The sequence below is a fragment of the Sminthopsis crassicaudata genome, chromosome 6 (genome assembly GCF_048593235.1).
Source record: "Sminthopsis crassicaudata isolate SCR6 chromosome 6, ASM4859323v1, whole genome shotgun sequence".
Classification (NCBI taxonomy): Eukaryota; Metazoa; Chordata; class Mammalia; order Dasyuromorphia; family Dasyuridae; genus Sminthopsis; species Sminthopsis crassicaudata.
Window position 1 is genome coordinate 235,617,335 of NC_133622.1, and position 27,864 is coordinate 235,645,198.

The following is a 27,864-nucleotide window of genomic DNA, read 5'->3' on the forward strand; positions in this document are numbered from 1 at the left end:
TCTTCCGGGCAGCAGCCAGGGCCCCCCCAGTGACAGGGTTTTATAGGGATTACAAGGTGTCACCCCGCGTGGCGCTGGTGGAGGCCTTCTAGTGACAGCTCGTGCAGACAAGGACCCCTGCCCTGGCCCTTTGGTGGCCTGAGAAGGGCCAGGGGAAGGCAGTGGGCTGCCAGGACCCCTCTGCTCTCCTTGGGCAGCGACTGGCGCGATTTCGTTTATCTCTCGAGCTCTCTGAGGCGCTGGCCAGGAACCATTTCTGGACCCTTGTCTTTCTCTTTTGCCCTTTTGATGCTGATACTTCTCCTGCTGCCATCCCCTCCCACAAATCCTGGCTTTGTTCCGCTTGAGGCCGTTCTCCCACTGCTAGGAAACGCTTTCCTTTCTACCCATAGGACAGCTGGGGAGGACGCCGGGCTCGCCTACCCCTCTGTGGAGGACTCTCAGGAAGTCTGTACCACCTCCTTCTCCACCTCTCCCCCATCCCAGGTAGGAGGACGGGAGAAGGGCAGCCAGGGTGGGAGCTGGGAGCCGAGCCCAGGGGGAACAGGCCCAGGGCTTCGGCCAGCCTATCTGGGCATTGCATGGCCACATTAACCAGGAGGCCCTTTTCCACCTGCCGTGTGGGGCAGGTGCCAAAGTTCAAAGGCAGGCTCTGGAATGCGCTGCCCCTCCCCACCATGGAGGGCTTGGGAAAGCCTCCTGCCTGTTTGTTCCCAGAGGCGTTCGCTGCTTTACCAGGCCCTCCATGGCCCCTAGCCCCATCTCCCCACTCCAGGGAGTTCCTGATTTGCCCCATCAGCACTTTGGCAGCAAGGCAACCAGGGCAGTCCCGCATATGGCCAGGAGTGGGGGGGGATGGACGCCCGCAGAGCCTCATCAGCCCTTTCTCTGGGTCTAAGAGCTTGGCGTGCCTGGTTCAGCTGGGCTTGGGGTTTTCCTCGGCCCTTTACATAGTGCTTGGCAGGGGTGTGGCCCCATTCTGAAAAACCGGTTTGGGCTCAGTCCGTTCCCTGCAAGGGCAGAGGGCATCTGAGCCTCCCACAGTTAGGAAGAGGGAAATCTCCAGGCTTGGCTCTAGCTGCACCCTGAGCAATGACAGGCCCTTCAGGGAGGAGCAGCTCTGAGCCAGGGTGGGCCCAGCTTCGAGACCAGCTTCAGGCCAAGAGGGCCTGCCTGGGCCTTTTCCTGCCCAAAACGAGGCGCTGTCTCCTCAGCAAGTGTGAGCAGGAGTTGGATGATGGATGTAGGCGCTTTATTTTCAAGCAGAACCAGAAGATTCCTTATCCCCTTGTCGCCTTGTTGGAATCCTTCAGTCTATTGATATTTATTTAGTAAGCACCTACTGTGTGCCAGATAATTGCTAAGTGCTGGGGGGAAAAAAGGCAGAAAAACTATCCCTGGGCTTGAGGAGTTTACCGTCTAATAAGGGAGACTACATGCAAGCAGAGCAGCCAAGTGCGGAAAAGCAGGGAATAAGTAACAGAAGAGGCCCAGAGTGCAGAGGGCTCGAGGAGGCTCCCCTAAAAAGTGGGACTCCATCTGCAATTTAAAGCAAGCCAGGAAGACTGGTCATCAGAGCAGGGGGCGGGGGAGATGGCCAGGGCCACTGATGGAGGGAGTGCAAAAAGCTTGGCAAGGCTGGAGGAGGCTTCAAAGGCCAAACCAGACATTTAGTGTTTTGTCCTGGAGGCGATAAGGAGCTTATTGAGGAGGGGAAGAGCATCCCTGATGCGCTGGGGCTGAGGGCGGCCTTCCTCATGGCTTTAAGTCGCACAGGGTCTCCTGTCTATCTGAGACCCAGTTGGGTACCCAGCCTTGGAAGGTGGGGCTTGGGCGCTTGGACAACTCCTGATGCAGGGAAGGAGAAGCTCTTGCACCCCAGAGCCAGTGCCCCAAAACAAGTGAGGCTGACCACGGTGCCTCCTCCCCCAAGAGCCTCAGCTTCCTCCCAGGAGCACCAGGCGAGGGCCCAGGCTTGGGTCTGTGCTTGGGGCCACCTCTCAGAAATGGGTCCGCTTCGGGACGGGCCTTCTCATCCCCTCTCACCCACCTCGGGCCTCTCCGCCACTGGGTTCTCAAGGCCTTCTCTGTTTTCTCTTCCTCTCTCGTTGCTTCTCTTTCTGTGTCTAGTGTGTGTTCACTGTCAGTAAGGCCCATTTTCAGACCCATACTCCGGTGGTGACGGACACCCTGAGGGTCCCTATGGCAGGACTGGCCTTTTCCCACCAAGTGAGTCCATGATGGGAAGAGAGGGAATGCTCACAGAACCCGCTGTTCTCTGCCATCTAATACTCCCAGAGGTCCTTGGGAGTCATGGGACTGTTGTTCTAGAATGGGTGGTTTGGTTTTAAAGGGACAGAATCCAGATCCCGTCAGTCCAAAATAGGACCTTGCACTTGGCCCTCCTCCTCCCATTGACATGACAAACCCAGAGCCTTATTTGTAGTTCCTAATCTTGCCTTTCTAAAGTATAAACAAAAGCCCTTCTGGGCCGGGCCATGGAGAAGCACATCTGAAAAGACAGGCTCTGTCAGCGAGCCCCCCCGAGGATTTGGGGGCCTTTGGCCGATGTCAGTGGTGCTAAGACAGCCCTTCGGCCTGATTCTTCTGGCTGGGGACCCCTGCAGCTAGTCTTCCCACAAATCCAGGCTTTTTCAAGTAGAGATCAAACGGCTTCCCACGCCAGCGAGTACTGTACCTTTTCCTCCACAAAGAAATGGCCTGATCTGTTTTGCCTTCAGGCCCCTCTGCCCAGCCCCCAGAGGGTGGGCTGGGGCTCGGGACATCTCTGCTTTCTTTGTGGGTGCCCAATACTGCTCACGCTGTGGGACTTGCCTTTCTGTCTTCCTCCTCTCCTCCCTCTCCCCTTTCTCCTCCCTTCTCCCCTCCCACCCCCTTCGCTGTCTCTTTTTCTCTCGCTTAGCTCGCCAGCTCTCGCCTTTCCTATCAGCCTGCCGCTCTGGGAGTTGGATCAGCCGAGCTGGCCCATCCAGTGGTCTTTGCTGCTGGCTCCAGCGCTGCCCACCCTCACCAGGTATCGCTGAAGCCAGGAAGGAAGGATGGCCCTTCTTACCTGTGGCCATGGGGGGAATCCCTTTGCCACCCAGGGACACCATGAATATTTGTAAAGACTAAGAACTGAGCTCTCTTTCATTTCCTAAGGGAGACCTAAGGCCAGAGATCCCGGGGCTGGGGTCAAGCCACTCACAGAAACCTGAGGGAGGCAGGGAGGAAGGCTTCTCCCTATGGGAGCCGCTCTCCCTTCATCGGCCTGTTTATCTCCAGCTGAGTTCTGGGTGCTGGACCAGAGGCTCTTGCACCCAGGAAGACAGCATTGCCAGTGGGAAGGGCTCGAAAGCAAATAGCCCGCGTGGTAGGACGGGGGGGCTTCCCTCCCACCTGCCGTGCCGTGATCACTAACCCAGACTTTGTTCCTCCCTGGAGTTAATGGTTCCGGGGAAGGAAGGTGGGGTGCCTCCTGCTCACAGCCAACCTGCCCACGGCACCCAGGCTGACCAGGACAAGATGGGCACCTGTACCCCATCTGATGGCGCCCACTACATCATCACTCCTTCTAGCAGGTGAGCCTAAAGACTGTCTCTCTTGGGCCTCCTTGGGGAGGCTTCCAGCGCCCACCCTTGAGCTCTTCCCGCCTGGGCCCATGGTCCAAGGAGGAATAGTCCTGGATGGTTCCTGGAGCTCCCAGGGGAGGCAGCCATTCCCTGGCTGTTTTATTCAAATTAATGAAGAATAGTTAATTATTTAAGAAGTAATCTCTTTAAGAAATGAAGAATAGATTTGTAACAAGGAAACACTTCCCTCTGCTCACACCCTTTCAGTGAAGAAAACTTTCCTCGTGCCCTGTATTTTCTCTCATTCTGTCCTCAGTTCTTGAAGGACCAGTTTACCTGAGCCCTGCGACAGGTGTGGACAGTGGGAAGTCTTAACCCGGCTCCCAAGGTGGAGGGACTGCTGGCTTTCTCCATAACCTGATCTGGGCCTCAGATCTTTCCATGAGCACAACCGTGTGGCGGTAGCTGGGCAGTAGGTGGTCTCAGGAAAAACCTGGCACATGCCAATAATACAAAGGAGAAGAGAAAACTGTCTAGAGATTGGCTTGAACATACAAAAGAGACAGCGTTGCCCAAGCCTTCTCGGCACATTTGCCGCAGCCGCAGGGTTACTTAGCCAGGGTGGGCACCACAGGGGCCGCGGAACCTGAGGCGCAGCCATCTCTCTTTTTCCCCTAGCGAAGACACCGAAACCGTGTCCAACAGCAGCGAAGGCCGGGGCTCCCCCCACGATGTCTTGGAGGCCCTCCTGGTGCGCAAAGTGGGAGCGCTGGTCAACAACTCGGTGGATCAGGTGATTCCTCCAGCTCCTCCCTGGGGAAGCTTCCGGCTGTGGAAGGATACTTGCAGCCAGACTGCAAGGCCTTTGTCCTGGCACCTTTTCTAGCCTTGAGCTCAATCCCAGGCCAAGCCCTGAGTAACGACTGACCCCTAGGGTCCTGCCTGGCGGCAGGCGTGAACAACTAACCCTTTTCTCTGGTGCCTTTGCAGGTAACAATGACCAATCTGGACATCCCCTTTGCCATGTTTGCTCCCAAGAACTTTGAGCTGGAGGATAATGATCCCATGGTGAGTCTGCCCCTAGAAAGCTCAGGGAAACGGAGCGGTCACGGGGAAGGGCTCTCCCTGACCTGTGGCCCTCACTGCCTGCCCAGTGAGCGTCTTCTGGCCTGGGACTCCTCATGGCACAGCAACCTGAGGGTCCCAGCCAAGAGCGAGGCTGCCCCCAGGCGGGCACTGAAACTCTGTTTCCATGAGCAGGTCCATCCTCCGGACTCCCCAGACACCGAGTCTCCTCTCCAGGGCAGCTTACATTCTGATGGGTCCAGTGGCGGCAGCAGCGGAAATACACATGATGACTTTGTCATGGTTGACTTTGTGAGTTGCTGCCCCCCCGGGCCCTCTGCCTCTGACCTGTGGAGGCCCCAGTCAACAGAGCTTGAGAAGCTTCGGTTCCCTTGGCAGGGGCAGGGACACCAAGTCCTGGGTAGATGGGGTGGGGGCTGTTAGGAGCAGAAGCATTCTCACCTCCAGCCACGGGACAGCTTGGGAGGCTGCTCCTCTGGTGGGGGCCAGAGGCTGTCCCAGCTGGTGAATGACCTCCCAGTCTGGAGAACCCCCAGAGAGGCACTGCGAGAATGCACAGGAACAGGCCCTTCCCCACCATCCGGGGTCAGTGCTGGTAGTGAGTGTGGGACTGGCGCGGGGTGCTGCAGACGTACATTTCTGAGGGGCCCGGGAGCCCTCCCGACGCCCGAGATTAGCAAAGAAGCATCCCCGGTCTGGGTCTTTTCTCCATAAGGAAGTCCGAGCGTTTAACCAGCGGGCTCCGTTTAGTCATGCTCAGGCTGATGGCGCCAAGGTTAAAAGAAGCAAACTCTACTGAAAGCCAGGGCCCTCGAGGGGAGAGCTGACCCCCCGCCTCCGGCTTGTGTTTTCCCAGAAGCCCGCCTTCTCAAAGGACGACATTCTGCCCATGGACTTGGGGACCTTCTACCGGGAGTTTCAGAACCCCCCTCAGCTGAGCAGCCTCTCCATCGACATCGGGGCCCAGTCCATGGCCGAGGACCTGGTAGGAACAACTTATCCTGTCCTGGTTTCCCTAGAGCCTGTCCCCTTGGGCCCTCCGCCCCCGGATGTTAGAGAAGAGGAGGAGCCTTGGGCGCCAAACCCTTCTCTGTCAGGTCATCCCGGGCACATCCGCTCCTTCCCCCTAAGGCCCACAGGCTTGCGTGGGCCTCTGTTCCCCCCTTCTCTAAGACACGGCTCTACATTTAGCGGTTTAAATTTGGAGTCGGCCGGCTTTCCAGGAAGCCCTTTACGCAGATTCCCACACGAAAGTATATTTGTCAGAGCCTCTCTCCCCGCCCTGGAGAGATGGCTTCCTGAGGTAATGGAGGATACTGGGACTGAGCAAGGTTTCCCAATGGGAAGCTGAATGGCTGGGTGCCCCTCCATGCACTACCAGGCCCTCCCCACAATGGCTATGGCCAAACACTTTAATCGCCCATTGGCCCAGGCTTGCTGAGCTTCCCACACTGGTTCTTAGGCAGCTGGGAGGCTTCGTGCCCCCAGGGGGACTGCATGGAGTCCCCGGTTAGGGCCCCCAACCCAGGACTCTGCAGCAGCCGGCAGGCCATGAGCGCTCCTGATCTCACCCCTTTCTTTTCAGGACTCACTCCCAGAAAAACTGGCCGTGCATGAGAAGAACGTCAAAGAATTCGATGCCTTTGTAGAGACCCTCTAGAGAAGCCGGCACCCTCCCCAGCCCCCAACAGCATCAGCAGCCCCCTTCCTGGACACCCCAAGGCCAGACACCCACCCCCACCCCCCTTCTCTCTCCTGTTATTTATTCAGCTTCAATCCAGGCCAGGAGGTGGAAGGCAAGAAGGAAGCGGCTCCTCCTTCTTAGCCTCTGACTCCTCCCGGTCAAACCCAGGGCGTTGAAGAGGGCCCCACCTGCCCCGTTGGAGTTCTGGGTTGTAACCTGCCCGAAGGGTCAGGAGAAAGGCCCACCGGTGGAAGAGGGGGCTCACCCCCCACCCCCAGCGGAGCCAGCCGCCATAGCCACACTCTTCACCGCACAGCGCCCTCCTTGCCTGTCCAACTACGGATCCAGCCTCCTCAGCCCGGGCAGCCTCTCCCCTTGAGATCAGGCCCACACCAGGGATGACCGCCCTACCACTGGGACCTGGAAATAAGGAAGTCCAGCAGGAGCGCCCACGGGCCGCGGGCCGGGAAGGAGGAGGGCGCCTTCTCTGCCCCAGGCCATCTGGCCGGCCTGCAGGTGAGCTGGGCCAAGCTGTGCCGGACTGCTCCGAGGGCCCCGGGCCCCGCTCCTGCCCCCCGGGGCCCCCGGCCCCCGGGCATCCTCCTCAGCTAGGGCCCTGTCGCTGTGAGTCGAAGGCCGGGATGCTCCTCCGCCCCTCCCTCTCCCGCTCCCACTGCTGCTCTGTGCTTAGAAGTAAGCATCAAACAGTAAATATTTATTGCTTTAAAAGAGCTGGGATTATTTTTAAAGGGCATTGGGCCCTTTTACCCCGGCCGTGACCCTGGGAAGGCTGGGTCATCCTCTGCCCCACGGGACCCTCTGAGATGCCGGAAGTGGCCTAGGGGCAGCGCTAGCCACTGCCCAGAATCGCCGCCTTCCACCCCGCTGGACACCGGATGCCTGAGGCTCTCCCCGCCCCTTCTGGGAGACTTTTTGCTGCCAAGATGGAGTTTATTTCCTAGTGCCCCACTGGCTCCATGATTGCCTGGCAGCACTATGCTAAAAGGGATGGCCACGTACCTCCCCTGCCTGCTGTGCCCGTCGCAGAGCCCCAGGCCCCACCTGCTTCTGTTACCCTGGAGGGGGCCCTAGGTATCCCTGCTACTGCTGGGGGCCCTGATCCTGGGAGAGTCCTGTCCACCTGGAGAGCCATCAGAGGGGCAGAAGCTTTGAGCTTGAGGCCCTAGTCATGGCCAGCGGGCACAAGGCCCAGGCACTGCCGGGCATCAGTGACTACAGGCCTTGGTGCCCACAAGCTTTGGCCCGCAGCATGGAACACCCTGACCGGGGCTGGCATGGGGATTGATGCATGGGGTCTGTACTAGGAGGGCTGCAGTGGCCGTGGGAACCCCAGGCCTGGGCTTTCCCCACCTTGAGGCTACAGCCCAAGGCTCCTTGGCCCCAGGTCATCCTGATGGGGGCACAAAGGTGAGCAGACCCAGGCTTTGCCAGTGCTTCAGATTGTGTGGATCGCCCTGCAAGGTGTGGAGGGGGCAGGGCTCTTTGCAAGCACTCGACCCATTTCTGGGGCTCCTATCTCCTGGGGGTGGGGGGGGGCGGCTTCATCACCTCAGGCTTTCCCTCAGCTCCTGCATGGAAATGCTGTGCTATCCCAGCCAGGAGCTCCCTAGGACACGTGCTGCCCTCTGCAGGCAGTGAGGAGCTCAGGGTCCCTGGGGGCAGTTCCCCAGGATTGCAGGAGAGCACTGGCTGCCCGCCCCGCTCAGTGCCAGGGGATGTGGGCCTCAGGCTGGCTCTGTCTCCCGGAGGTTGGGCACAGCTGGCAATGCTTGGCCGGGGAGGAACATCCTCACTCGTCCCTCACCGGTGTGACCACATAGAGCTGTACTTTCAATCATATTCTTGAGAAATTTCCAATAAAACTTTTCTGTACATGATAACCCTTGTCTTCATTTGCCCCCTGACCTACACAGACCCAGCCGGGCATGAGGGACAGACAGTTGGTGTGGGATGGGCTCAGCTCAAAGGGAGGAAGCTCGCCTCGGCCGAAAGCCAGACTGTCCCCAAGGTGGGCGTCAAACCCCAGGGTAGAGGGCCGAGTTCCGGCTTCTGCCCCGGGTGCAGGTGCACATGCTGGTCTTCCCAGGCCCATGCAGGCTGCCGGAGCAGCTCCTGCTGCTTATGTCTGCCAGGACACAGGGTGGAGAGGGACTCCGCTTCTCTGCTGGAGTCCCTCTCCTAGTGCACTCGTGCCCCAAGAGGACAGGGTCCATCCCAGCCTGCTCAGGGAGCGGAGGCTCACATCCACGACCCTGGCGGTCGGGCTCGAGTTGGGCTTGAGCCAGGCTCTTGGCCAGTGGCACATACCCCTCCCTGACATCCTTGGGTCCATGCAGAACCTCTGGACTGGAGCTAGGTTCCCTTCTGTGCCCACCACTGCCCCAAGCAAGAGCCTGCACTCCCGAGGGCTGAAGCAGGTTTGGTCCTGGCACAGCAGTACCGACATCTGAAGTCAGGGCCTCCAAGACATGGTGGGCAAGGTGAACTCAAAAGGCTGCGGGCCTGTCCCCCCAGCCTCAGCCCTGCCGTGGTTCCTGGGGAAGCATCCCACCTGCAGCAGGCTCCTCAGCCCTTTGTCTTCCTGCTGGAGGGGATTGCACCAAAGCAGGAGGGGGCCTGGTCCCCTCAGCTTCCCTGGCTGCCAAAGTCCAGTCGAGCAGGAGGGGCATTTTCCGGTGCGGTGCCCAGACCAGATGAGGAAAAGTAACTGGGCTATGAAGGACACCATGACTGCTTGGTTCCAGTTCATATCCAAACAAGGGCCAGAACCCAGCCTGGTCAAGATGGAAGGGTACAAAATGCCGGCTGCACAGCTCAGCCGGCGATGGTCCCAAGCCGGAGCCCGTGGCCCGGGTCCCCAAAGGGAGAAAGGAAAATCTGGCTCCCTGTGGACTACCCAGGTGCACACAGCGCCGTTCAAATGGGCGAGGCTTCCAGGTCCCCGCCTTGGCTCCCACCCCAGCAGGCTCAGCTAAAGCGAGGTAGGACTAGTTGGGACCATCCAGTGACCCCTGGTGTGTGTGTGTGGAGGGGATCCCGTCCACACGGGGGCCGCCCCAAGGGGAGGCAGGGTCAGGTGGCGGCTCTCAGCCAGCCCTCCCTCCCTCTCCCCTTCCCTGCACCCCAGTCAGCTGGGCCCATCTTCAATCTCCATCTTTATTGAAATATAAAAAGTGCAAATGGTGAAATACACGATTGGTGCTGAGTAAGTCAGGAAGTGTGAAGGTGAAATCATTTCACAGGCACGCCCCCCCAGGAGACCGGTGGATCTGAGAAAGATTAGGAGGCCGGCGGGATCCCCCGGGGCCCTCAGGATCCAGAGCTCCGGATCCAGGGCCCCGGCCTCTACCACTCTTGTGAGACCAGAGAGATCCAAGACACCAGCCCCGGAGAGGAAGGGAGTTAAGGGGCCAGAGGCGCTACGCGATACACAAATTAGCACAGAAAGCAGAATGGCAGTTAGGGGCAAGGGGACAGCTTCCAGGGCGTCACATTGGACCCGTCACCATGGTAAGGTCAGGGTACAGCCTCAGGCCCCCCAGAGGGAGGGCAGGAAGGGCTGGCCAGAAGTCAGCAAAGGCCACAATGACGCTGAGCTCTGGGCAGACACTTCCTACCCAGGGACAAGGTGAGGGCTGCAATAACCAGGAGCCCCCCAGGGGGAGGGGGGAAAAAGGGCAGTTAGCTCCGGACCCGTGAGCGGGCAGAGTGTAAGGTTCATTGTGTAAATGGCATGATGGAAGGTTCTCGAGGAGGGGCCGGGGTGCCAGGGTCTGTGGGCTGCAGTCATGGCCTCCTCCTGACAGAAGGTGAGGAGCCCCATGTCCTGCGGGGCCCAGGGCCAACCTCTGCCCTCCAGCAGCTGCTAAAAGACGTGCCTTCAAACAGAACCTTCCATAAGGCCCTGGAACCCAGAGCCCCAAAGGGTGTGCCCTGGCCCTGGCACCCTGCCCCCAGGGCTAACTTGGCAAAAATAAAAGTCCCAGAACCCAGGGGCCCCGCCCCTGGCTTTGCCACCACAGAGGGCACAAGGAATCTCGGCTAAGGCTGGGAAGGAATGGAGGCACCTGCGGAATGTGGACAGACTCGTCCCCGAGAGCTTGGGGGGAGGGGACTCAGGCGTGGCTTTTGCTTGCCCAGGACCAGGAAGGGCCCCCCTCCTCCACCACATCCCAGGTCCTCTGACCCCCCCGGGGGGTCAAGAGGAATCTGGGAGGTGGGAAGGAGGCCAGGCCGGCTTCATGGCCTCTGGGCTTCGGGGCCACGCCACCTGAAGTGGGCCTTGGCCTTGGCCCAGGGCCGGAATGTTTCCTGGGAAGAGAGACCCTGTCCTTGTCACACAAAGCACAAGCCATGGAGGAAACCAGCAGCCCCAGAGCCCCAGCCCCGAGGGCAGCCATCTTGGGGTACTGGGAAGGGCTGAGGGGGAGCAGGCTGGTCAGGGAGGCCCCTTTTCCCCTCTGGAAGGCCTCGGGCGTCCGGGGCACCGGAGGCAGTGGAGAGTCTAAGGCTGCTGAGAGAAGGAATGTTTGAGACAGAGCCCCCGGGGCGGGAGGCCGGGCGAGGCTATGGGCACACAAGACAAGGATCTCCCCGGCTGGATTCTGCGCCCATCTCCAAGCAGGTGTCTCCTCAGGGACAATTCCCACATGGGGAACCCGGGGGGCCAAGGGGGTGGCCGGCGGCTGCCAGAGGGGAGGGGTGGGAGGGCCGCTCAGGGCCCCTCAGAGGCAGGGAACAGCTCGGCTTGGTGGTCCAACAGGAACTTGGTGAAGGTGTTGATGGGATTGATGGCTTTCAGAGTAATGGCGGCGTCCTTGGCCCACAGCAAGTTGGGCCCGAAGACCACGGCCAGGTTAGTGTTGGTCATCTTGTTTTGGTCGCTATGGGAGGAGATCTGGGGAAGCAGCAGAAGGAAGGCTGGGGCTACACGCCAGGCCTCCCAGCCTCCCCCCCCCAGCCCTGCCCCTTGGGGGTAAGCAGCATCCGCGACCCAGACCCCGGGCTGACCTGGACCAGGAAGGCCGTCAGGAAGCGCAGCACCTGCATGTTCTCCTCGGGCAGCGTCCGCAGCACTTGGAGGGTCACCGCCACTCTCTGGCCCTCGTCGATATCTGCAAATTGGAACCAGACCCAGAGAGCTCAAGGCACAGCTGGCCTCCGAGGGGAAGGGGGAGGCTGAATGGGGGGGAGGCCTAACAGGGAGGGAAGACCAAGGGGGGCGGGCCACTCACTGAGGAAGTTCACCACGTGGGGGTAGAGGTCAAACGTCAGCAAAGGCTCAGGCAGCTCCCTGAGGAAGGTCTTCAGGATGACAGCAGGAAGGTGCACGTCGTCGTACTGCTCAAAGCTCACCGGCAGCCCTGGGGTGATGGGGAGAAGCTGTGAGCTCAGCCCCTGACCCCTGACCTCAAGTGCCCCAAGCCTGCACCCCCCCCCTCCCCTTCCAGTGCTGATGACACAGGTCCTGCTGTCCTGAGTGCGAGGCTGCTCTCAGGACACCACGGGTGGTCCCTCATAGGAGGCTGGCCCGTGGAGCCCGTGGCTGGTGACAGTCACACCGTGGAGCACCTACGGCCCGCCCCCCGGTCCCAACACCGGCTCAGCAGGGGGAACTCTGTGACACATCCCCACACGCTGCCACCCAGTCAGACTCCTGCTGCCCCCCGGCCACCTGCCCGCCCCTCCCCCAGCAGGGGGCCCACTCACCCATGTTGTACTTCTGCTGCACCTCCCGCACCACCTGGGTGTTGGCCGATCTCCGGAAAATCCCTTCTGTGGTGAGAGCTGGATGGCGAGAAGGGGGAGTGAGGTGAGAAGAAGGGCTCGGGCCGGCCCCCAGTACAGGCGGGGTGCCCAGGCCCCAGAGGGGCTCCCGCCCGCACCCCAGGCTTACAAAGGGCTTTCCTCACCAGGTAGAGAACGTCCCGGAGAGAGAGGCTCCGGCTAAAGAGAGCTGCCCCCAAGGACACAGGCCCCCGGGGAAAGGCCCCCACTCACCGTGGGCTTGCAGGTAGGCGATGGTCTCTCTGAGGACTAGAGGCAAGTGCTCGGGCTCATTGCTCTTCTCCTGGAGGCTGTGGGAGAGGGGCCAGGAGTGAGCTGAGCCAGGGCACCCCTCCCACCGCTGCCCTCCGGCTCCCAGGGCCCCACCCGGATACTCACTGCTGCAAGGAGACCCCAAACTGCTGGTTGGGGAGCGGGGGCCGAGGCGGCATGGGCTTGGGGGCTGTGGCGGGGGATTTCTGGGTGGATTTGAGATAGTCATCATACCTAGGAAAGGGGATGAAGGTCAGGGCCAGAACGGGCCGGGGCAGGCCATGCCCTCCGCCCCCTCCCCCGCCGCCCACCCAGACATCTCACTTGAGCACTTGGCGAGGGATGCCCAGCTGCTCCAGCTTCACGTGCTCGCTCAGCTCGCTCAGATAGTTCACATAGAAAATCTTCCTCCCAAACTTAAAGCTGCCAAGGCAGAAGAAGACTAGGTGACTGTGGGGGGAGGGGGGCAGGAAGGCCCAATGCCAGGCCTGAGCTCTGCCCAAGCAGCTTCCCCCCAGGCCTAGGGACTCCCCCCCCCCTCACCTAATGAGCGGCTTAAAGAGGATCAGAAGCGTCTTGATGAACATGGTGGGGTGCACGATGTACAAGGCTTTAATGTTCTTCTTATACCTGAGAAAGGAGGGCAGGGCAGAGGAGCAATTCAGAAGGTCCTGGGGCAGCCCCTGCCCACCCGCCCCGGGGCTTGCCTCAGCAAAGCAGGCTGGAAAGGGCGATACCCCAAGAAACCCACTGACGCTGCTGGAAGAGCTGGCTTGGAAGAGCAAGGGACGGCCAGGGGGCTCTGCCCTGGGAAGCAGAGCCTGGGGGGGAGGCCAGGAGGGACAGGTGTGGGCAGAGCAGGCCCAGGGGATCAGAGCAGAGCTGCCTTTAGGGGTCCGGAGGGTCTGGGGCAGAGTGGCCCAGGGGACCCAGAGCCAGCTCAGAGCCCTTGACTCACTTGCGGTCAAACTCGCGGTAGGCGTCCCGGAGCCAGCTGAGGGAGGGCTTGTTCTCACTGGTCAGGCCATGGTGCAGGTACAGCAGGGTGTAGTCGCTCTCCACGTACTGGTCCAGGGTGTGCTTGAGGTACCTGCCGAGACAGCGCCCCCTGTGGCTCAGGCCCCAGCCCTGCAGGGCTCACAAGGAAGGGGCCTGGGGCCTGCAGAGAGGACCAGACAGTCCTAGGCCGCGGGGCTCAGCGGCTCCACAAGAATTTGAACCCAGCTCCCGATTTCAAGGCCAGGATGCTGCACTGCACCCAGTGGCTCCCAGAGGGCGCTGCAGTGCAAGGGCCTATGGGCCAGACTCAAGTTCAGATTCAGCCTAGGACCCTGGAAGTCCCTTCCTGTGCCTACCTCAGTTTCCTCCCCTAGGAAAGGAGGACCAGAACAACCTCCAGGAGCTGTCAGGACCCGGGGATAAGCAGGCCTGGCACGGAGCCGGCCCACAGAGGCACCTCCTTGCCGCCATTGTGATTCCCGGGTTGCCTGCCCACCCGCTCCATCCTGGGCCCCAGCATCAGCTGGGACTGCCGGCTGGGTCTCGGGCCTGGAAAGGCCCATTAATAGGGCGGGGCTGGGGCTCCAGGGGAAAGGCTGACAAGGAAACATAAAAGGAAGCTGGAGGCCCTGTTTGTGGCCTGGGCGCCTCTGTGTCTGTGAGCCAGGAGCTGAATCCCTGAGGAGGCCGCCCCAGGAAGGGGGGCTGGGCCAGGCCCAGAAGCTGCAGCCCTAGCGGCCCCACTGACCTTTGATCTCTTCCCATCCCTCCCCTCGTGGCAGCCAGCTCCCCCAGAACCCGGGGGAGGGCGGGCCACTGGGGCCTATAGGAACACAAGCACCGCCATGGGCAGCAGGCCAGCAGAAGGCACACCCGCTCTTAAATGCCCGCTCCGGCCATCCTGGCGGCCTTCAGCTACCGCAGTCCTGGGCAGAGAGGAGGCCCGAGGGCAGTAAGAACCCAGAGAGCCCGGCCACTCTGCAGAAAGGAGGGCAGCAGGGCCGGGCTCGGCCAGGCAGGAAAGAAGCAGTCCTGAATCTCCCCAGGACCCAGGGGAGGTCACGTAGTCTGGGGCCTAGGCCGACGAGCTCCAGCTCCAGCTGACCCCGGACTTCCAGAGAGAGCCCAGGAGGCTTGGAGTTAGAGCACTCCCTCAGAGTCAGGGAGTCACCCACTGAAGCCAGGTAGAGCCAGGAGTTCAAATCCAACCTCAGACTCTTACTAGTCTGACTCCAGGCAAACCGCTTCCCCTCAATTTGCCTCGGTTTCTTCCGCTGTAGAAGGCTGATAACCCGCCTCCCCAGGTTGTGGTGAGGATACAAAGAGACATTTGTGGAGCCCTTAGCACAAGGTCTCCTGCCTCTGGCCTTTGTCTTTTCCCCTCTTCCCTCCAGGACCCATAGGAGGGTCCTTCTGATTGGCTCCTGGGGAAACTCCCCCTTCCCTGCCCAACTCACTCCAGGAGCTTGACGTGGTCCAGCTGGTGGCTTGGAGGCATCCTACAGGCACTGAACACGATGATCTTCCGCCCGTATTTGTCATCTCCTAGGAGTGGAGAGAGAGAGAGTGTCAGGACGACAAAGCCATCCTGTGGCCCCCGCCCAGGCCCATCGATCAGTCTCCCTGGACCCTGAAAATGAGGTGTGAAGAAGGCGGCCACCGGGGTCCACAAAGCACAGCCACAAAGTCCTGGGATTTTACAAAACAAATTCACCGACATTCAATAATCACAGCACACGTTTACAGGACACCTCGATTACAAAGCATCTTCCCTAAAAACCCTTTAAATCACCCCAGTTACAAAAGGGGAAACTGAGTCTCAGAAAAGAGAACTACGTGTCCAGGTCTGCCCTGCTGAGAAGGGCCCACAGGAAGACAAAGGCTGCAGCCCCACAGGTGGTGGGCCATTCAAGGAAGGGGGAAACCAAACTAGGGCAGAAACAAAGCAGGGCCAAGCTACTGGGCTGACAAGTTGGGGTCAGAGCCATGAGTGGCCACCACACCTCCCGGTTAGGTGAGACCCATTCTCCCCAGCCCAGGCTGCCTAACAGGCCCAAGGTCCCGGCTCCTGCCCATGAGGGAGGCTATAGAAATTCCTAAAATGTTATCGCTGCCCAAAAACATGTCTGGACTCTTCTCTGGGCACGCCCGAGAACCGGTTTATAAGCTTTACAAGGAAATAAACATGTGTCTTGGGTACAAGCATGGAACATCCATCTAAAAGACCCCAGTAGCCATGCAAGCCATGGACTTCATCTTACAGATGAGGAAACAAGGCCTAAGGGGTGATTATGCAATCCACTTAAGGCCAAGAGCTGATAAGCAATGGAAGCCGGCTCTTCTAATTCCAGGGAAGTTGCTGCTGGACACTGCTCCAGTTCATGGCCCACATCTGAGTCAGAGGGGTTTGGGGGGAAGAAAAAAAGTGAAAGAAATTCAACTCCAATGGAAGATGCGCTCAGCATACAGCAAAGGCCCAAATCAGTGTCTGTTACAAGAAAGGCGGCCTCCACGTAAAGAAAGCGGACGGCATCCAAGGGGGACTGCTCTGAAGGACAGTGTTTATTTTGATGTAAAAGTTGTGTTTGCTCAAGAGTCACAGCTAGAATTGTCCCAAAGGAAGGACCCACTGTGGAGCCCCTCAGGATACATCCACATGATATCATGGGATGCTCCTCCCTAGAGAGATAAGAGGTAGCAACATGGCCGACAGCTTCGGTGTCTACCTCCTTCTCCTACTCTGCCCCCACTCCTGCAGGACAAGCTCTTCTGAGGAGTCCAGGAAGCCTCATGGCCATCCCAAAGCAGCCCATCTCCCATCCTTCCGGGGCTGCTGGGAGAAAAGGGAATCAAGGGCTTAGAGCAAAATTGGGACACCCAGGAACCAGAGGCAATTTTAACAGAGGCCTTCAAAGGGAGAGATTTTCACTCAGATGCAAACAGTTGCTACAGGCAAACCTCCCAAGCAAGGACAAAAGACACCAGTGTTACCTCCAGGAACACAGTATAGGAAACCGACCTTATCTGAGCATTATTGGTACTGGGAAAATGGCCAAAATGTCTGATTGTGATTTATCTTGAAAAATGAAACACCAAAATGCACTTTTGGTCTCACATTCAATGAAGTGGAGGTTATTTTTGCAACGATGGACAAACCTAGGACAAAGACTGAATCAAACCACGGGGAAGGATAAGATTTTTTTTCCCTATATTGTAGGACGGAGTGATCCAGCATCCTTCATTTCACGTTGAACTTGTTAGAGCTCGATCACAGAGAGGGTCACTTGTGCAAGGGGTCATCAGTTTTCCGAAGGCCATCTCTCAGTCCTTTGCTATGCAAAGCTTTCTTTTAAACCCCGAGAGGGAGTGCTGCAGACTTCCACTGACAAGGACACAAGCAGGGCCTCCTTTCCCAAGTCATCCGTGCATTGGGGAATGCTTCCAAGGTAGAAAGATTCACGTTTCCTTCTTTCCCGTTCCAGCCTCTGCTCTTACGGAAGGACCTTAACTGACATTCACATCTCCAGACAATCTCTAAGCCTCTTAAACGGCCCAACACTTACTGACCTGCCCTGGTGAAGGGGGGGTCCCTCTGCTAACAAATGGGGACCCCCGTGCTTCAGACTGTACCCCAACTGGTTCTTCCAAAGTCACAGGCCTTCATGTGGGGTCTTCCACTGTCCCTTTCAGCATCTCCCTGAATCAGAAGCCCATGTCCAGGGCTCCCTCCTACCCACTGGGTTGGGCTCTCCCCCGGAGGACTTTTTCCCAGGCTGCCCTTCACTTTTGCTCCTCACCTCTGTGCCACAACCGGGTGAGAGCGGTCCCTTGGGATGGCCAAACCAGGCTGCCCTGCAGGGCAGTGCAGAAAGATAAAGCAGAACTGGAGACACAGTGGCTCCAGACTGATCATCCTGTCTTCACAGGAATAAGCAAGGAAACACTTAGCTCGAGGCCAGTCCGTCTTTACCTCCCTTCATACCACAAGGTCACAGAAGGAAGGGCCTGGAGCACAGATATACTTTTGAGGGGAAAAAAGAGCTCCAATCCAACAGCAAGTGCCCCTGGCGCAGCTACCCTGTGTCTCTACCCAAGATGGACAGAACAGAGCACAAAAGCCCTAAAGTGTCCCTGTCCAAGCCAGGGCAGGGGGCCAATGTGCAGTGTGGATGCAAAGGGACCACGGAATGGGCTGGCAAAGAGGGAGCTGCTGCATCTTTCACTGAAGGAGATGGGGGGAAGCCCCGGATGCCTTCCCACCCCACACAGGCCCTTCCAGGGCCACTCTGGCAGATCAGCCAGTGCCAGAACAAATCCAGAAGATCTCCAGCGGACAGCCAGCCCTCAGGAGCACCCCTGAATTTATGGGGTGAGGAGCAGGTGAAAGGACTCCCCAGGGGAAGGCCACTGCTTACTGAAACTGTACAGCAAGGCCTCTGATGCATTCCCCAGATACCAATCAGCAACTTCCCCTGGGAGGGTCCACAGGGCTAATCAGCAACAAAACAGCTCCTGCTACAAGCTGACCCCTGCCCAGATGACAAGGAGGAAGCCTTGTATTGCCTCCACTGCAGGGAGGCTGGCTTCCCAGCCCTCACCGCCCATGCAGGGACAGATTATCAGTGCTCCGGGCCAAGGGCCCCGACTTGTTCCAGCCCTCATGATCCCTCATGACACCAGGGACATCTACCTTCCCCAGAAGGACCCCCCCCATTTTCCTGCCCTGCTCTGTCTCGGTTTCTGGATTTCCTGGCGCAGACACCCTGAAGGTCCTGGGGGGTTGAGGACAGAAGGGACAGAGACCTCTCTTCTCTGAGACCCGTTTCCCTTTGCTTTCTGGTCCAAGTCCCTTCCTGCTTGGATCAATTCACTCATCCCAACACCACTGTCAGACAGCAGGAGAGGGGCTGCAATCCCGCCAGCCCCACGCCGCCCCCACCACAGAGCCACTCCTGATCAACACCAGCAGCGGCTGGGGCCCCACGGGCCAGCGTGCAGAGCCCAGGGGCCCCACCTACCTGGCTGGCCCCCTGCAGGCTCACCACACCCTGGAGAAACAGAAAACATTGCAGCTCGATTCCTCCATGACTCCCCAGCGAGGGGGCAAGGAACAGAGGGGATTCCCTGGGTACGAGAGCTTTTCGTCCCCCCCCCATGCCTGGCAGCTCGCCACTGTGGCACTCACAGGTCTCTGGCACAGAGCCTCTGATGGAGGCCACCCAGACTCAGGAGGCACACGGGGGCTTCCTATCAGGACTAGGCGAGCCAGGTCTAAGAAATACCTGAGCCAATGCAGCCCAGCCAGACCAAGACAGACAGAATCACAGAACCCTAACTGAGGGGGTGTTGGGGGAGGGGGGACACCTCCCTCTTAGGGGCTCAGCAAGGCCTCTCCCAGGGGCTCATTTAGCACCAGCCCTCCCCAGCCTCTCCTGCCCAAAAAGCAGCTCCTGCCTGCAGACAAATCCACCGTGCCCTCCTGGGAACCCCTCCCGAGCAGCTGCCCAAGCTCTCCCCTTAGTGGCAGGTGCCTCTGGGCTCTCTTTCTCGTTTGAGCAATGACCTCACCAGGGCAAAGGGCCTCTCTGTAACTCCCCCAGCATTTCACAGAGAGCCTGATAAGGATCTGTTAAGGAAAATGTGGAAAGGCTCTCCCCACAGCAGGGGCAAGCGGGCAGGCCCAAGCACTCTCTTACCCAATACCACAGACCTGGTCTAGACCTGGGGAGCCCCCAGAACCTGGCCCTCGCGAGGCTGTTGGGAAGGTGGTGCCGACTTGGGTATAGGGCATAGTGGGAGGGACCCTCGCGGAGCAGGAGGCCTGCTCCCAATTCAGCCTCGGCCCTAGTCGATCACTGCCCCCCACTCCCCACTTCCTCTTCCTCTTCTATAAAACAAAGGGCTTGCCCCAAGTGAGCTCCAGGATCTGAGGTCCTGTGAGCGAGGGCTGAAGAGGGGCCAGGTCTCGTGCACCCTCTGAGCCAGCCACAGAGGAGACTCCCGTCACCTCCTCCAGACCGCCTTCTCCTGGACCCCGCTGAGGGGCCGTCCGTGCCGGGGGGAGGGGAGGCTCACCTGCCACTTCCACAATCTGGTGTCGGGCTATGTCATAATAAGGGTCATCCCACTTCAGGTGCGTGACGGGGTCCGGGCTGCTGCTCTTGGAGTCGTCTGAGAAGCAAACAGATGCACGCCACGGTTAGGGTCCGGTGGCTGGCCAGGGCCCTTCCTCCCCAGCAAGGCCCCAGGGTGCTGAGATCCCCTCCCGTGGCCCTGGGTCAGTGAGGACTTACCGGATTTAGGAAAGTCCGGCATCTCATCAGAGGGCCAGTTTTTATCATCAAGGGAAGCCAGTTTCAGCTGGTTCAGGGCCTGGCTGGTGTTATCAAAGGTCAAGTCATCCTGCAGATCAGAGAGAGGATCCATGGCCATGCTGACGCTTGATCTCGCCCTGCAGAGCCTGGAAAAGGCAGCAAAGCGTCCGGGCTCTGGTCAGGGGACACTCGGCCCCGCTGACTTGCCCGGCTCCCCGATCCACGCTACAAGTTGTCCCGAGTCCCAGGCTCTCCTTGCCTCCCCCAGATTGGGGATCGTGCCAGAGCCGGCAGCTGGCACGCAGGACAGCTCAGCTCAGCGCCTCCCTCCGAATCCCCCAGCTGGGTGGGGGAAGGGCTGTGCCAGGCTCTGCACTGCCCACCTCCCAGCTGCCCGGGCCATAGCCTCATGGTCGTGGTCTCCAGCTACGAAAGAGCTGACTGTAATGGGAGGCTCCCTTTCCATGAGGGCTCCGAGAGCCAAAGGCCCGTGCGGCCGGCTCGCAGACAGCGTACCTCGGGCCCGGGCCCTCCACGCAGTAGGCAGAAGGGAACGCTTCCACAGCAGAGGCCCGCCGGGCCAGGGGCAGAGGCCCTCTCGTGTCAGGCCCCGCTCTTACCCCCACACCCCTCCCAGAGATTTCAGGCCCCTCCTGGCCTCTGGCTCAGTCATTCGCCCAAGAAACAAGCGGCCCATAAGCACCTGCTGTGTCTTGGGCCTTGTGCTCAGCACTGACAATAAGAGAGGGAAAGAACAGGGCGCCCCTTCTCCTTTATCCTTCCAGGGGCAAAGACATAAACGGCATGCCAGGAAATCAGGAGCCAATCAGATGGGAGGGACTAATGACTGGGCACACCGGGAAGCCTTCCTGGAAGAGGCATGGGGTGGAGCAGAGGAGGGGTGGTCTTCCCCAGAGGCAGGCCCTCAGGATTGGGAGAGCCAGGAGGAAGAGGTTGGAGAAGTGGGCAGTGGGCTTTCAGAGCCACGCAGGAGGGTTGGTCCTGGGGGCCACGGCATCCCAACGGCCAGCAAGATACCACAAAGTGCTTCCCACTGACACAGCTCGGAGCAGTGCTCTAGAGGTATCGGTCTGGCCCAATCAGGCTGCCAGAGCAGCGGCTCAAGTGGGAGGCAAGAAGGACCCGGCCACACAAACAGGTGCCGGCCACACAGCCGAAAAGACGGGGACGACGTGGGCTCTACTTTCACAAAAGACTTGGCTCCTGCTTAGAAATGGCAGGGGAAGGAACCGAGAGTCAAGACTCCGGTGGATGCCTCAAATCCGGGGCGGGGAGCCCTGCAGGGATGGCGGTATCCTCCTTAGGAAGAGGAGAGATAAGGGGATCAGGTTGGAGCCCCTCCAGTTCAGAAGAAAAGGTGCAGGGCCCACATAGGATCCAGTGATTGAAACCGTACTGGGGAATGGGGCCGCCCAAGCCGGCACTGGCCCTCCAGGAGCAGACACGTGAGATGAGCAGGCTGGAGGGGAGGTGGGAGGCAGCTGCAGGATTTGGGAGAGGAAGCTGGAAAAATATTCCCGGGACTGGAGATCTAGGGAAGAGCTGGGCCCAGAACTGGGATTCCTGGGGACTCCCAAGGGCTTGGATTCCCGTCACAGAAAACGGGGTGTGGCCGTGTGTGGTTAGGAGGTGGGTTCTGGGCCCCTCCACATCCCACAGAATCCCAGATCAATCTGCTCCCCGCTAGAGGTCCCAGGAGCGCGTCTGCTCAGAGGCCAGACACATTCCAGGAGCCCAAACAAGACATATATGGTCAGAGGATTGGGAGGAAAGATAAGGAACTCATCAACAAGGCCGTGATGAGCCGGTGGGAAGCGGGGGGGCCCAGAACCTGCAAGCTCAGGCCCCAACCCGGCCCTCCTCTGGGCCATGAGGTAATGTGACAGCTACGCACTGGCGGCTCGGCCAAGGACGGGGGATGGCAAATTGCCTCCCTGCACCTAGCAACCACCACCCTGTAACCAAGGCAACCCACTGACTCACTGTTTAAAAGCTGTTCTGAGCTCCAGATCGGTTTCCTGGGGAGCTTGGAGCCCAATCTGGGGAGCCCTCAAGGCAAAGACACTCCTTCCTGCTTGTCCCCAAAGACCACTGCTGCTACCCCTGACCTTTCCCACTAGCTGGAGAACTGTTTCCTTCCCCAGGAGCAGTGTTCCTCACAAGGAAAACATTTTCTTCTTAGTAACCCATTCTCCCTTCGGCTCCATTCCCTACCCAGGCATAGCCGTCTCACAACCACTGACCTCCCGGAGTGGCTATGGAGAAAGTGCCTCACAAACCCAAAATCACTACGTGAATAGGAACAGCTTTTTTATTTTACGGGAGACTACAAGTTACAGATCCTAAATCAGGTCCTAAATAAAAGCTAAAGGGCTTGCTTTCCTTTCCCAGTAGCAGGAAGGCTCAGATCAGAGAGCTGGCAGCTGTCGCCCTTCCTGATGGGCCGCTGCACCCCCGTCACTCCCAGGGCATCTTCCTGGGCAGCTGCGATGTTTTCTTCTTGTGTGGTTTGTATAAATTTTTTACTAAGCTCCCTGACTTGTTTCATTCAGTTACTATTTGCTAAAATGTTACAGGGAAAGGCTGCAGGATAACACCCAGAACATCGGCCCTGAGATCACAGGACCAGGATTCGAGCCTGCCTGGGGGCAGGGGGGGAGGGGAGAAGGCTGAGGCAGGGCCGGGGTCCAGAGAGAGCTTTTGGTTTCCCAAGTCCCGGCCTTGGCGCTTGGCTCGGTTCTACTCAGTGATATAACCCGCAAGTCACTCCCTGTTTCCTTATCAATGAAAAAATTCCCCCCAATTCTAGTGACTCAAACATGAATGGGCAGCCCCAGAACTTCTGCCCCTTGCGGGCCAGATGGACAGCTCCTTCAAGAGGGGAAGGACAATGTGAAGCCTCTGGGGAAAGCCGACTTTGGACGCCTGAGTCCGAGCTCTGCCATTTGAGACCTGTGTGAGCTTGGACCGGTCACTGAACCGCCAGGGAGCCTCAGTGTCCTCATCATGTCAGAGTGGCCTGTCACATTCTCGGGTGCTCCTGGGATTTATGGGCACGAGTCTCACGTGTCTGTAACTGGGAGGCTCCTGGAAATCCAGGAAGTCTGGTCACTAGAAGCAGACTTCACCCCACAATGTGACTCCCTACTTTCCACAGACACTGCTACAGCATCAAAAAAAGTCAGGAGGCCGGGAAACCGCACGGCCCCAGCCCGCCTGACTTCATACCCAATGAAGGGATCTCCAAGTTGCCAGGGACTTCGGAGGTCCCGCCGTCCAGAACACACCGTCCCCTAACACGGAGCAGAGACGGGCAGCTAGAAGGGACCTTCGAGGCCAGTCCTCATTCTAGAGAGGAGGAAACTGGCCCAGGGGTCCCTGCTCTGAGGGGCCTGAGGTCCCTCACTCCGAGGCCTCCAAGGGGGCAGGCCCTGGATTTCTAGATTACTCTGATTCTAGGGCCGCAGGCAGGGACTTGCTGCCTACCACTAGTGAGTGGAAGGAGCCGCTTTGCTCCTGCCCACGCCGGGCCACGCAGGCCCTTCGCCAGAGCAATGCCACGGCTCACACCCTCGTGTCCCAGAGGCACCTGGGGGGCAGCTGCTGACGGACCTGAGCCCGCCCTGCACAGCCCCGCTCCGCCGGGGGCCCAATGGGCCTCTCTCTGAGCTTCGCTTTTCTCATGGACGAAATAAGGAGCAGCGCCAGCTCTCGAAAATCTCTCCTGCCCTAAAGGAGAAAGCAGCTTGGGGCTCAAGTGCCTGCAAGGAAGGAAGGCGGCCAGCGTCTGAAATTTCACCTTCTTTCTGCAACTCCTCAGCTCTCACTTCCTGACGGCATCCGCCCTAACTGACAGAACCCTAGCAGCTCCTCGGAAACCACAGCCACTGAATTTACCCTGATCCCAGAACGTGCTCCCCAGCTCTCACCCTGACCCCAGAACGTGCTCCCCAGCTCTCACCCCGATCCCAGAAGGTGCTCCCCAGCTCTCCCAGCACAGGGTGACCCAGGGAGCCCACTCTGCAGGGGGCTGTCCTGCCCCCCTGTGCAAAGATTCAGAGTCTTCTTTTCTGGGAGAAAACTCATCAATCCAACAATTTGGAATCAAAGTCAGAGAAAGTGAACCTCTGTGGTGCTCCCCAAAGTTCCCTGGGACCCGTGGGGGCACTAAGGAAGGCGTGACGGCTCGGCTCCCGGGGTCCTCAGGCCCAGCTGCAGGCCTGAATGGGGTGGATGCCCCGGCCCCTGGCCGGGGTGAGCAAGCTGGTGGCGCCGGCCCGGCTCACCAGGGGGCCCCTGCCCATAGTGGAAATCACTGTCTCTCTTTCCTGCTACAAATCGCATGGGCTGCTCCGAGTTAAAGCCACACTGGAGCCTCCTGGGTAACTTCCTCTCCACAGTCCCATCCCAGGAAGTCTCTTTGGCCCCGTCTGAGATAATGGCCGCAAGCCCCTCTGGGGGACGCGGGGCCGGTTTTCCAAAGGAGAGGAGGAGGAGGAGAAAGGCTGAAGCCACAGGCCCAGAAGGAACCTGCCAGAGCCTGGGCTGTACAGCAGGTTCCCCCTGCCCCAGAGAACCGGTCTAGCCCCTACTGACAGGTCTCAACTCCGGCCCAGTCCTGCAGCCCTCCCGGAGCCCTGCCCCAGGCTCAGCCCCACCCAGCCCACGGGGAACCGCCGGGTTTGCAGGCAAGGCCCACTGGAGCCCGCTTCAGCTTCATCGGGTTTCTCAGGTTTTCTCCCGGGCAGGATAAGGGAGCCGGAACTCCTCCCCCCCTCCGGGGCTGCCCCTGGGAGCTGGGGGTCTGACCCGGCTCCCATCACTAACAGCCAAGGCGCAGGGAAAGTGGCTCCGCCAAACACGACATTAAACAAACACTTATTAAGCCCGGGATCAAAGGCTGCCTCCTCTGCTCTCCAGATGCACCGCCCGACGCGTGCAAAGCCGGGGGAGCATCCCCGAGCCTACTACGTGCAAGGGGCCGAGCGCCCGTAAGTCCCGCTGCAAAGGGGACTGGAATGAGAGCGTCCCAGCCCCGGGGGCCCAACTCTTGGAGGGCAGGGATGCGCTTCACACTAGTGCTTCCATCATCGAAGGCCGGTGCCCTCCCCCCTCGGGCCGTCTCCTGGGCGCACAGTGGGCCCACAGGCCCGCGGTCTCCCCGGCGCACAGTGGGCTCACAGGCCCGCGGTCTCCCCGGCGCACAGTGGGCTCACAGGCCCGCGGTCTCCTGGGCGCACAGTGGGCTCACAGGCCCCGCGGTCTCCCCGGCGCACAGTGGGCTCACAGGCCCGTGGCCACTCCTTTCCCAGAGGAGGACGCTGAGCCCCAAGAGCGCTGAAGCTGCTCATTGGCGGGCTGGGGCTGGCAATCACTGTGTCGGGGAGGGACTCTCCTATGCCCCCCTCCCCCTTTCCTGCATTGAAGGGGAAACTGAGGCTCGGAAAGGGGACGTGGCCGGACTCCCAAGGATGGAGGGAGGGGTTTTACAAAGGAGGAAGCCGGCCCAGGAGCGGCTGAATCTGCTCATTGGTGGACTGAGGTTTTCAATCACTCTGCCAGGGAGGAGCTAGCATATGTCCCCCTCCCACTCCACTGTACTGATGGGGAAACTGAGGCCAGGAAAGGGGACATGGCCGGACTCCCAAGGAAGATGGAGGGAGGGATGTTACAGAGATGGAAACTGAGGCCCGGGCCCCCAGTGACTCCCGGCGCCCGAGCCCTCCACTCTGCTTTTTACAGGGGTGGAAACTGAGGCCCAGAGCGGGGGAAGGCCTCTGCGTCCACGCTCACTGCGCAGTGAGGAGGCAATCCCCAGCCTCAGTTTCCCCATCAGTACAACAGTCCCCGCCGGGGAAGAAGCGGCCCCCGGGGTCCCGAGCCTGCTGCTCGAGTGGGGGTCGGAGTCGGGGTCGGGGTCCCGATTCTCTCCCCCTCCCCCCGAGGCCCTGGCCCCGCTCACCGCCGCCGCTGCTGCCGCTGCCTCAGCCTCTGCTTCTGTCTCTGTTTCTGCCTTTGCCTCCGCCTCCTCCTGTCAAAGCTCCGCCAACATCCGGCTCCGAAGCGGACGCACGGAGGGAGGGAGGGACCGAGGGCCGCCGGCCCCTTCCCTCCCTCCCATTCCCCCCCCTCCGCCGGCGCACTCTCGCAGGCCCACACCCACTCTGGCGCCACCGCCCCGACACTTCCGCCCAAACGCACGACCACTTCCGGCCTGTTGCCAGAAACAAGCATGGCCGCCCCCGGGGATGCCGATCCAACACTTCCGTTTCATGCCCTCTCCTGTCCCCGCCCTTTCCCATTACTTTCCGGTTCCTTTCCCGAGTAGTCCTGGTTGGGGGAGGAGCTGGCTGTGAGTGCGTCAAAAATTCTGAAAATGGAGTGGCAAAGTGTCTTTTGCATTTAATTGAGGAAAAATTAAATATTAATATTTTTAAAGAAAAAAATTAGGAAATAGAGGGTCGTTGGTCGATCAACAAGCACGCATTTGTTAGCGCCAGCGTTCCGAGCTCCCGGTCTGGACTCAAGAACCTGAGTTCAAATGCTACCTCAGCTGTGTGACCTGGACAAGTCACTTCCCCGCTTGCCTCAGTTTCCAGCGGAAGCAGAACAATAAATGAGGGAACCAGAGGAAGCACTTGGCATCGTGTCGCCATCATCACGAAGGGAACTCCCGCTGGGAGCACTCCCTCCCTCGCTTCCTGCCCCCTCCTCCCCCAGCCGGACCCTTGCGGGGACCGCTTGCATCTTCCCAGAGGCGGGCGTCAGTGCCCATAGGTGTGCAAAGCTCCCGGGCTCCTGAGGAGCTTCTACCCGAAGGGGGCGGGCCGAACCCAGGGAGCCCCCTGCCCAACCCAGCCTCAGACACTTAACAGCGGGGTCACCCTGGGCAAGTCACGTCCAAGGCCGAGAGGGCCCCCAGGCGGAACCCCGGAGCGGCCGCGTGTTTCCGGGGGGAGCTGCGTGGCAGCGCTCACTTCCGGTTGCCCCGGAAGTGGGTCTGCAGAGCTTCGATGGCCCAAGAGCGGCGGCGTTGGCGGCGGAAGTGAACATAGGGTGGGGGGCGGAGGCTCTCCGAGCGCCCCTCCCGGCTGCTGCCTCTGGGGCCTTGCTCAGCTTTCCCCACGGCCTGCCACGGAGCCCCTCGGGCGCCCGCGAACGGCGCCTGGGGGTTCAGTGCGGCCTGGATTGCTCTAGGAACTCCTGGAGGAGCGGAGAGCCCCGCCCGGGCCCGGTCGCCGCAGAGGTGGGGATCGACGGGCTCTGAAAACAACGCCTACGACCGGGCCTGCCGTGGCCGCATTGCCTGGGTTCAAATCCCGGCCGTGCGACCCTGGGCTAGTCACTTGTCCGCCCTCGGCCCCACTACTTCCCCTGACTCCTAAATGTGACCCTTAGAATGACCACAGCCTCTAAAATTTCGAGAGTCCCCGAGCTAGAACCCTCCCAGTCGACTTCTGGAGCTAGAACCTTCCCTAGGCACTTCCCGAGCTAGAACCCTAATCAGATTCTTTGGTCCCCTGATAAAACACACTGGACCAGGGCTGTTAAGAATGTAATTCCCTAAAGTCTTGCGCATTAAATTGAAAAGGCCTGGGGAGGGACAAAGTTGTGCGCTCACATTGGCTAAGATGAGAAGAAAAGGTAATGCAGACTGCTGGAGGGGACGTGGGGAAACGGACACTGATACATTGTTGGTGGAACTGCGAATACTTCCAGCCATTGTGGAGAGCGATTTGTAACTACAATCAAAAAGTTACCAAACTGCGATCCAGCAGTGTCACTGTCGTGTCTGTTTCCCAAAGAAATCTTAAAAGGATAGAAAAGGACCCACGTGCGCAAGAATGTTTGTGGCAGCCCTCGTTGTAGTGGCCAGAAACTGAAACCGAGTGGCTGCCCATCTGCTGGGGAATGGCTGAATAAGTTCGTGAATATTATGGAATAGTATTGTCCTGTATAATTTGGAAACCCCCAGATGGAGCCCCTCCCAAGCTGGGACACTTCCCGGATAGACCCGCCTCACTCTCCCGGTCTGTCCTGTGGGCGACCATCCCAGCGCCTACTTCTCAGGGTATTTCAGAGCTCCACCCCCAAGATACTTCCCATTGACCCACAGCTTCCCTCCCCC

General features: G+C 59.6%; 2 protein-coding genes across 16 annotated transcripts in view; one reads left to right on the forward strand and one right to left on the reverse strand.

Annotated features, from left to right (window-relative positions):
- ATG13 (autophagy related 13) overlaps positions 1–7,071 on the forward strand; it is a 46,958-nt gene extending 39,887 nt beyond the window's left edge. For 4 of the 12 annotated variants that reach the window (XM_074272298.1, XM_074272302.1, XM_074272296.1 and 1 more), the window contains 9 exons: positions 393–486; positions 2,131–2,229; positions 2,924–3,034; positions 3,445–3,581; positions 4,251–4,365; positions 4,563–4,640; positions 4,833–4,949; positions 5,515–5,643; positions 6,244–7,071. In XM_074272298.1, the coding sequence (XP_074128399.1) occupies positions 393–486; positions 2,131–2,229; positions 2,924–3,034; positions 3,445–3,581; positions 4,251–4,365; positions 4,563–4,640; positions 4,833–4,949; positions 5,515–5,643; positions 6,244–6,318 (955 nt within the window). In that variant the 3' untranslated portion in view covers positions 6,319–7,071. Of the gene's footprint in view, positions 1–392; positions 487–2,130; positions 2,230–2,923; positions 3,076–3,425; positions 3,582–4,250; positions 4,366–4,562; positions 4,641–4,832; positions 4,950–5,514; positions 5,644–6,243 lie in introns of all 12 variants that reach the window. The other 8 variants (XM_074272307.1, XM_074272308.1, XM_074272304.1 and 5 more) reach the window with 4 other exon arrangements.
- Positions 7,072–9,505: 2,434 nt separating this feature from the next.
- Positions 9,506–25,870, reverse strand: ARHGAP1 (Rho GTPase activating protein 1). Of its 4 annotated transcripts, none has more exons than XM_074272309.1 (14): positions 25,699–25,852; positions 19,695–19,861; positions 19,477–19,572; positions 18,420–18,449; positions 14,859–14,946; positions 13,361–13,492; positions 12,946–13,032; positions 12,727–12,825; positions 12,529–12,636; positions 12,364–12,440; positions 12,073–12,150; positions 11,598–11,726; positions 11,374–11,477; positions 9,506–11,260 (listed from the first exon to the last, which is right to left on the reverse strand). In XM_074272309.1, the coding sequence occupies exons 2-14, from the start codon at positions 19,831–19,833 to the stop codon at positions 11,078–11,080; spliced, it is 1,350 nt and encodes a 449-aa protein (XP_074128410.1). In that variant the 5' UTR covers positions 19,834–19,861; positions 25,699–25,852; the 3' UTR covers positions 9,506–11,077. The 4 variants fall into 4 exon arrangements, with proteins under 4 accessions (XP_074128410.1, XP_074128412.1, XP_074128411.1 ...); XM_074272311.1 differs by having other exon boundaries at positions 19,695–19,803; positions 25,699–25,838; XM_074272310.1 differs by lacking the exon at positions 18,420–18,449 and having other exon boundaries at positions 25,699–25,870.
- Between the last annotated feature and the right edge of the window lie 1,994 nt (positions 25,871–27,864).